Genomic DNA, 8,531 nt, shown 5'->3' with positions numbered 1-8,531 from the left:
AAGTACACCATGCTCTTCTGCCACGTAAGCGGAGCAGAACCTGCTCCTGAACGCCTCGCATGACTGCCCCTGCAGCCGTCTGACGCTGTTTCCCCTCAGGTGGCCAAGTGCGACAGCTGCGGACGGAAGGGGAAGCTGAAGGAGAGCCTGCCTCTGCTCGGGGAGGTCAAACACTTCTGCGGCCTCATCTGTATGCTGAAGTTCTGCATCGACACCGTGGTGACGCAGGGGCCGGTGAACGGTGAGCCCTCTCCGGGCCTCAGTGGCTTTCCTTTCAGGCTCTCTGGTTATAATTTGGGTTTTTTGTGATTTTCATTCATGGACGTTTTCTGTCGGATCAACGGGAAGCGAGCAGCGGCTCTGAGCTGGAAAAGAGTCAGAACTCTGTTTCTGCTCTCTTATAAGAGAATTTATTCTCAGATTAAAATTCCCGCTGAGGGAATTCCGACCTCCTGCCACCTTTCACATGGGAGCTTTAAACTAGCGATGGTCCTCTTGAAGCTGAAGCTCCCACGCACGTGTCGGTTCAGAAGCACCGCGCCTGAGCAGAATCACGTGATCAGCGACGCCCGAAGCTTCGTTTGGTGCGTCGCTGCGTTGCTTCCCGCTTCAGAGGTTGAAACAGACCTGAACCGCTGGCTGCACCTGTGCTCTCTAGGAGGTGAGACGCAACAATAAGGGAATTCGGTGAGGTCACCAAGCAACAGTTTGCAGCCAGGCCAACTCGTTTCCCTGTTTTTTGTACGCATGCTGGCCAGAAACATTAAAAATAAATAAATAACTGTGTGTGTGACATTTAGGGAGGATTCAGTATCTCGTCGCCCAGGTTTGCCGCTTGGTCGCTGACAGAGAAGTCCAGTTGTAGTTTCTAGTAACGGCCACTAGGTGTCATCCAAGAGGGCCGTGTATTTGTCCGGCACCACTTGAAACTGAGTTCACGTCTCTCTGCAGCTGAGAGTTGATCCCATCGGGAAGTCTGAGCACCAACAGATCCGCACTAGGGCTGGGCACGTTTACACCGCGGTTCGGCGTTTTACAGGGTACAGGAAGGCCGACGTGAGCCAGAGAGCAGTTGTTGGTGGAGTTTGTCGGCTCACGGCGCCAACAGACTCAGACACTCCCAAGTTTCTTTCACCACCTGCGAAAGAACCTCGGAAAGGAATACAGAGACGACGACGACGTAAAAGCAGCGTCGACGGGTGGCGTTAGCGCTCATAACCAACCCCAGACGCTGCAACCGGCGTCCACCAGAGGCACGCCGTATGACCACAGCTAGATGAAGATCACTACGGAGGTGACGTCCGACCCACGCGGCCGAGAAACGTGGGCTAACCCAAACACTCGATCCGAGACACGAGCTGTGAATTCAAGTAAAGGGAGACCAGGCTAGCGCTTTTAGCACCCCCTAGTGTCCGTTTGTAGAAACGCCTTTAACACCTAAATCTAACAGCTGAAGCGTCTCCCAGCCTTCATGAGTGTCTACAGGAGTGACTCATCACTCAGTCTATCAAATCAGCTGTTTAAAGGATCTAAATCACACAGGAAACGTGCTGGAAGCAGACTGCAGCACCAGGTATGTCCGTCCCAACAGAGCAGCCGCCACTCCCAAGTTGCAAGTGGGGCTTGGGGGCTGGGTGGCCTTTCATGAACTCTGTAAAGGGTCATTTCAGCACAAACTAGCTCAAGAAAAGGATTTTAAAGTGTGAAGAATTAGCCGTAAGTATCCCTGTAAAACAGACGTCCCCCAGCCCTAGTCCGGACCCTGATCTGTAAATCTCAGCCGCAGCTGTTTGTGTGAGAACGCTGAAGCTCTGGTGTCTGCAGCAGGTGCAGGAGAGGACACACCTGTGATCGCCAACGTCGTGTCACTGGCCGACCAATCAGCAGAAGACATAAACGACACACCTGCTGCACCAAGTACGGGACACAGAGACACACCTGGTTCTGGTTTTATCCACAGTTTCTCACCTTCGTTCTGTCGCCTGCAGGTGCAAACTCACACCTCCAGTCAAAGAGCTGCGGACACGTGAGTGCCGGGTTAATCCCTTCATGTCCTGCCTGGAGTTTTTTAAGGCTTTGTCTTCTGATTTTAGATCAGCACCCAGACCGAGCCCATGCGCTCCCACCCTCCTCCTCCTCCACCGAAGGTCCTGAAGAACAAAGCTCTGCTCTGCCGGCCGCTGGTGCAGAATAAAGGAGTTTCCTGCCGAGCGCAGATGGCGGAAGCGGAGACGCAGACGGGTAAAAAGTCCTGCTGCTGGCGGCCATTCTGGCCTTTGTCCGGAACAACATCAGTTTACATGTGTAGCTGCAGCTTTTCCATCTTTAAGGTCAGATCCTTTTACAAATCTACATCCTGTACGGATGCTCCGTACGTTCCCGATCCCAGGACAGGCGAACAGGTGTAGGCCGTTAAGCTGGACGTTGAGGTTTGAAATGTCCGGTTTTGTGAGGAACCATCCTGACGAGCTTCCGGATCAGGAGAACTCCTGATGAACCATTCCCAGTAGGTCTGAAACGATTCCTCAGGTTAGGGTTAGCCTATGATCCCTGTCTGGAATGTCAGCGATGAAGTTTCCTAGGAATATAACTCATCTGTATGGAATAAGCTCCGTTAATGACGTCAGACGTCTGCACTCGATGGTGAAAATCACCGCTGAGGTTCACAACTTAGTTTTGTGTTTGTCTCCACAGACGACGCCTTCCCAAAAGTCCTGGTTCTGCCGGTTCCTGTTCCCGTTTACCTTCCTGTACCCATGGGCATGTACAGCCAGTATGCCCCCAAGCCCGTGGGCCTCCCGTTGCCTGTAGGTCCATCAGCTCCGGACAGATGTTGATCACCAAGAGAACGTTCCGATAACGTCTCACCCGTTCTCCCTCCAGCTGCCTGTCCCGATGTTTCTTCCCGTGACGATGAACAGCGCCGAGCGCATCGTGGAGACCATAAAGGAGATCAAGCAGAAGATCCCGTCGAATCCTTTTGAGGCGGAGCTCATCCTCATGGCCGAGATGGTGGCAGAAGAGGAGGAGGAGAAGGATGACAAACAGGAAACTCAGAAGGAAAAAGCGTTTGGGAATGAGGCGGAGAAGCCAGAGGCGGCTGCAGGAGATGGTAGCGGGAATAATGACACCTTAACGGAAGCGTCGGGGTCTGTTTGTGATTCTGTGTTTTTGTTTCAGACCGCGTCAGTAACTATAGCGATGACTTGGATACGGACGACTTGGCCAGTTTCCTGAACAACTGGGAAGACCCCTCCTCCGATTCCGGTCTGAAGTTGTCGAGTCAATCAAACGCTTCCGGGAAGCCGACCACGTATCCAGAGGACACGCCCCCTGAGCCGTACGTGGAACCGCTGCCGCCCCCCATGGACATCGAAGCAGACTTCACTATCGGTGAGAAGAGAACGCGAGGCTGGGAGACCGTTTGGAATCACCCTCATCTCGGAGTTCCCGCTCTTCATGCTTCCTGCTCTTTGTGTCTTTGCCAGAAACCGTGGAGAGGATGGCCCGGATGAGAGAGCTCTGCAGAACTCCGAGTCCTTCGCCCGTACCGAAGCGACGGCAAGCTGCCCGGAAAGCCCGAGACAAACGGGTAAGCACTAACGTTCCGGCGATTCCCACGGGATCGTCGACGCAGTCGTCTTTATCTCTGCTTCTGCTTTTAGGGTCGAAAGTCGCAGCGACCTTCTAAAGCCGCGGAAGCCGCCTCTCCCAGGAAGATGGTGTGTGCGGAGATGCAGAAGCTGAAGAGCGAGTACGGAGTGGATGCTTGGAAGCGCTGGATCCAGTGGAGACAAACTCAGCCCAACCTGGAGCAGCGGCGCCTGGGCTGTAAGTCGGGACCCTTCTGGAATGGCTGCCGTTTTCCCGCTCTTCTCTGATTTTTTATCTGCTGACCTCAGCGCGGCCTCTGGAGCTGAGGGAGGACCTTCTCCGCTGCACCACCGCCGAACTCAGCTACGGTCTGTGCTGCTTCATCAACGAGGTGAAGCGGCCGGGCGGAGAGCAGTATTCCCCCGACAGCCTGTTCTACCTCTGCCTCGGCATCCAGCAGGTGAGAGACGCGCCCGGTTCAGCAGCGGCAGCGTGCCAGAGTCTTCGGCCAGGAGCCAGACCGCCTCTGATCCTGAAACGCTCTTCTCAGGTTTCATCTCTGCAGCTGGCCTCTTACCTCTGAGCCGTAGACCTAAAACCATCAGAGGTTGTTAGCCCGCTCTCACACAAACATGGAGAATATTTTAGTCCTGAATCCTGAGAGATCCGTCCACCTCCAGCTGACCTTCTGTCTGAGGAACACCTGATAGACCTTCCATCCAGGATTCTAGGGCTGTTTAGCTGTACGTGTGACCTTTGACCCCTCTGTGTCCCTGTAGTACCTGTTTGAAAACGGCCGTGTGGAGAACATCTTCATGGACCATTTCTACGGGAAGTTCTCGTCGGAGTTCACCAGCATGCTGAAGGGTTTCAAACCCACGGTCACGTCCAGCGGTGAGTCGTGGGTCCGTCCCGACGCTCCCGGCGGGTTTCTCCGGGTTTCTGACGTCTCCTCGTTCCTCTGCAGGTTACGTCCATTCCCGAGTGGAGGAGAACTTCCTGTGGGACTGTAAACAGCTGGGGGCGTACTCCCCCATCGTCCTGCTCAACACTCTCCTCTTCTTCGGCTGTAAATACTTCGGCTTCACCACGGTGGAGCAGCACCGCCAGCTGTCCTTCGCACACGTCATGCGCTGCACCAAGACCAACCCGAACGGCACCAAGACCACCTTCCTGCGCTTCTACCCGCCCATATCCGTCAACGAGACGGAGCTGGGTAAAGAATGGACTAATTTATCTGAAGCTTTCCCGAGTTCAGCTCCACCGGAGCGTCAGAGCCTCCCGTAAAGTCCTGTAGAACCAAGACCTCCTTTAAAATGTTCTTCAGAAAAACACTCCAGGTTGTGTTCAGTCGCCTTCGGCTTTGTGTAGCAAGCTGATGTTCAGTTTGTGTTCCTGTTCATCCTCAGATCCAGACGTGGTTCCAGCGAAGAGGCGTAAAGAAGAGGGTAAGGAGGAGATCCTGGAGATGATGGAGAACACGGAGAATCCCCTTCGCTGTCCCGTCAGGCTGTACGAGTTCTACCTTTCCAAGTGGTGGGTGCAGACCAGATGCTCCGTTGCTCCGAGTCAGTTTCACACAGCTAAGGTCCCGCTGGAGGTGCAGAACCTGCACCTGTCAGGTGGAACGGATGACGTAGCTTTTACTTTAGCGTCACGTTGTCCTGCTGCTCCCAAAGTTTTCAGCCAGATTCATCTCAGGAACTCAGCTTGTTGGTCCGAATAACAAAAAGCTTTGATGGAAAAACGTTTTCTGGGCTGCAAAATAATCCGTTCATTTTCATTTGTCTTCCTTTCAGCTCGGAGTCGGTCAAACAGCGCACCAACATGTTCTACCTTCATCCGGAGCGCTGCTGCGTCCCCAACAGCCCGCTCTGGTTCTCCTCCACTCCTCTGGACGACGGCGCCATGGAGGCCATGCTCACCCGCATCCTCGTCGTCAGAGAGCTGCACCTCAAGGCCAAGAAAGACGATGTGCAGAGAGAGGAAGGCGTGCAGAAAGACGACCCACCTTTTATACCAGACGGGCAGGACGAGGACTCGGAGTGACAAACAGAACCGAAGTGACCTTCTAGTGGTTTTCAGGTGGATTGTAAATAAACGTTGGCAACAGCTTGTTCCGGAAAACTCCAACAGCGGCGTGCTGAGCTCCAGAGAATCACGTCAACAGGAAGTTGCACATTTTTAGACGCACAGCGACCGCTCAGCTTTTCCTGCTGCTCAGGACGCAGCCGATCCGTGTTATGCTTGCTTCCTTTCCTTTATGTTCATGTGTTCAGATCCATCAGTGCACACAGATCTTCGTGTTGTCTGGGTAGAGGTCAACGGCGATGAGATGGGGAAGAAACAGAAATTCTGATTGGTTTGTTTCAGAAGAAAAGGGTTTAATGAGGATTTATCTGTTTTTTTCCTCCTGGATCTGTCGTTTGTTTTGGGAATCTAAGAGTTTAAGAAGATTTCTGTTAAAAGGGTTCATTTTTATTCCTACTGTAATGAAACGTGCTAAAAGCTTTTGACTTTTCCAAAATTCTGTCGTCTTTTGTTTCAAGAGGCCTTTTGACATTCGTTCACATTAGCACAAAAGGAAATGTTTTGGGAATTCATGTTTAAACATTTTGGACATAAATGGACAAATCACCACCACCAGTGTCCAATCCGTGCTCTTAAAGATAAGTTATAAGTAGATTTAAAGAAATTTGGTCACATGATGGATTTGAATGTAACTGAAGTTGCTGTGAAGTAATCTAAGGAGTACAAATTACTGATGTGTGTAAAAACTCTTTTCCGATGCTGGTCCTGAGGTGAGTTTTTTGGGAATGCTGTGTCATCCAAAATGAATCCTGTTCTATAAAACAATGCTTATTTCAATCCACTCAAGCTTATGATGTTCGTAGTCTGTAGCTGCCTAGACTTTTTATATTGTTTGTTCTTTTTTAATAAAACATTTTAAACACTATTCTGTAAAAGTTGATGTTTACATTTGTTATCAAGATAAAAATGACACGTTAAAGTTTTACGTTTGGCACAAACTGTGTCCTCGGAATGTCCTCGCAAACCACGTCTGTCCTCTGCTGCTCCCCGTGGCAGGTCAGCACGCGCGCAACGATTCGCTGATACGACTGTCAATCAGTGACGTTTCAGTCACTGGTTGGTTAAAGAAGCCGCCGGTCGCACCAGAAATGGTAACGTTTTTGTCACGTGGTCGCGACACGGCAGAAGAAAAACATGGCAGCCCTTGAGCTAGCGACGTTTCTCGTCTGTTTTGCGTCTGCTTTGGCTCACTGAAGCGCAGGTAAAACGTTTTGTGTGACGACGACGTGTTTTGTTGGTTCCGTTGAGATAAACGACCGAAAACGAGCCAGCTGATGAAATAACTACTGGTGAGAGTTAGCATGTGAGCTACAAAACAACCAGCTTTAAATGCATGTTTGCATGCTAGGTTGTTAGCATAAATCATCCTAAAGAACTGGTTTATAGTTGACCTTAACCCATTCGTTCCACTACAATTTGGCTTGAAATAAACGAACACAACATTTTAGTCGACTTATAGCTCATTTTATTTGTACCTCTAAACACTTAGGAAGGATAAATATTGACTTTGGTGAACTGGTTTTGGTTTTTTGTGTAGTAGCTATTCAAATAGCTCAACACACCAAATGTTATTGATACTGGAGTCACAGCTAGGTGCAAACAAACCAGGTTTAGTCTGAGAAAAGTGCTCCAAAGTACAAATGTTTTTGATAAATCAGACATTATAAAGGAAGTGTGGTGGTGAACACGGATGCATATGAGACGTTATAAAGTATTTTATCTCAAAATATCTAGAGCCAACACTTTATTTGAATGTTGTTCTGTGTTTATAAATACCAGTTAATGCAGATTATATTATACTAGTTATAGCATTCATTTTTATTTAAATTGCATGGTCAAAAGGTTCAGACATTATTCTATGAAGCTGTATTTTGTTTGCCCCTCTGACAACAGGACAAACGATTGGTTTGTGTAGTGGGGAACGTAGGGCAATATCATATCATAATATTACATTTGCTGTTTTCCTTGTGATTAGGCGACAGGACAAAACGTTTGTGCGTCACTTTACCAAGTGAACCTTAAATTTACCTGACGTAATGGCTTCATATGAAAACAAGCTAAAATTAGAAAAGGCAGAAAACCTGGACTAAAACAGGGTGTGGCGGTAAATCTGTGTGATAATAGAAGATGTAATTTATGAGTTTTTATTAATAAAAGCAAAAAGTTGGCACTTTTTTTGTAGATTGAAAATGTTTGTTTTTAAACATCTAGTTGTGCAAATTTTCATTTGGGTGGATATGCAGTTTGCTAACACGCGGTGTGTTTGCATCCCCAACTGGTTGTCGTGGTTACACATCACGTCCACCCAGGATCGGGATGATTGCATCGATTTGCCCACAGCGTTTCTGCAGAAGACCAGTTTAAGCTGATTATTCTTCTTTCTTTAACATAAAAAACAAACTTTATAAACTAGAAGTAGTCGTGTCCAGGTTTATGAGCGTGTTCCTGTCATAAAAGCCTTTTGCATCATTTTCTAGATGTAAAATATTGTTTGAAGACTTCAAATAATTCCCTTTTTTGCTTGTGAAAAATATATAATTTTTGGTTTTGATTGCATTAAAAACCTGAAAATAATCTTTGGAATTTTTGTGCTTTGCAGATTTTCTCATCACAGATTTTTAATTTCCATCAATGATGAAAGAACAGAGGAGGCAAGCGGTAGCCGAGCAGGACGCCAGGGCGCATATCGTTGCTTGTAAAGACAAACCCTTCCTTATAGAACGCTTTATAGACTCTGATAAAGGTAGGAGCTGAAATTCCTGTTTACACGGAAGAATTGGAGATGTTTCATTCTTTAAATTAGTTTCAGCTGAATGGACATGCTGGGAAAATATTTCTGACTAGTT

General features: G+C 48.8%; 2 protein-coding genes across 7 annotated transcripts in view; both read left to right on the top strand.

The window, feature by feature from the left end:
• The window catches only part of LOC107394924 (zinc finger MYM-type protein 4), an 18,739-nt gene extending 12,919 nt beyond the window's left edge, over window positions 1–5,820 (top strand). For 2 of the 3 annotated variants that reach the window (XM_015974140.3, XM_015974142.3), the window contains exons 13-27: window positions 1–24; window positions 100–241; window positions 1,825–1,917; window positions 1,989–2,026; window positions 2,094–2,241; window positions 2,695–2,807; window positions 2,884–3,112; window positions 3,181–3,393; window positions 3,489–3,592; window positions 3,666–3,831; window positions 3,903–4,054; window positions 4,374–4,488; window positions 4,562–4,810; window positions 5,004–5,130; window positions 5,394–5,820. The exon at window positions 1–24 is cut by the window's left edge and continues 149 nt beyond it. In XM_015974140.3, coding sequence (XP_015829626.1) covers window positions 1–24; window positions 100–241; window positions 1,825–1,917; window positions 1,989–2,026; window positions 2,094–2,241; window positions 2,695–2,807; window positions 2,884–3,112; window positions 3,181–3,393; window positions 3,489–3,592; window positions 3,666–3,831; window positions 3,903–4,054; window positions 4,374–4,488; window positions 4,562–4,810; window positions 5,004–5,130; window positions 5,394–5,643 — 2,163 coding nt within the window. In that variant the 3' untranslated portion in view covers window positions 5,644–5,820. The remainder of the gene's footprint in view (window positions 25–99; window positions 242–1,824; window positions 1,918–1,988; window positions 2,027–2,093; window positions 2,242–2,694; window positions 2,808–2,883; window positions 3,113–3,180; window positions 3,394–3,488; window positions 3,593–3,665; window positions 3,832–3,902; window positions 4,055–4,373; window positions 4,489–4,561; window positions 4,811–5,003; window positions 5,131–5,393) is intronic. The other variant, XM_015974141.3, reaches the window with a different exon arrangement.
• A 932-nt stretch (window positions 5,821–6,752) lies between these two features.
• Window positions 6,753–8,531, top strand: part of LOC107374474 (uncharacterized) — a 56,587-nt gene continuing 54,808 nt past the window's right edge. For 3 of the 4 annotated variants that reach the window (XM_070547288.1, XM_070547289.1, XM_054745468.2), the window contains exons 1-2: window positions 6,753–6,886; window positions 8,285–8,428. In XM_070547288.1, coding sequence (XP_070403389.1) covers window positions 8,317–8,428 — 112 coding nt within the window. In that variant the 5' untranslated portion in view covers window positions 6,753–6,886; window positions 8,285–8,316. Of the gene's footprint in view, window positions 6,975–8,284; window positions 8,429–8,531 lie in introns of all 4 variants that reach the window. The other variant, XM_070547287.1, reaches the window with a different exon arrangement.

The sequence above is a fragment of the Nothobranchius furzeri genome, chromosome 19 (assembly GCF_043380555.1).
Source record: "Nothobranchius furzeri strain GRZ-AD chromosome 19, NfurGRZ-RIMD1, whole genome shotgun sequence".
Classification (NCBI taxonomy): Eukaryota; Metazoa; Chordata; class Actinopteri; order Cyprinodontiformes; family Nothobranchiidae; genus Nothobranchius; species Nothobranchius furzeri.
The sequence above is the reverse complement of the archived record's forward strand: the minus strand, read 5'-3'. Positions and strand labels throughout refer to the sequence as shown.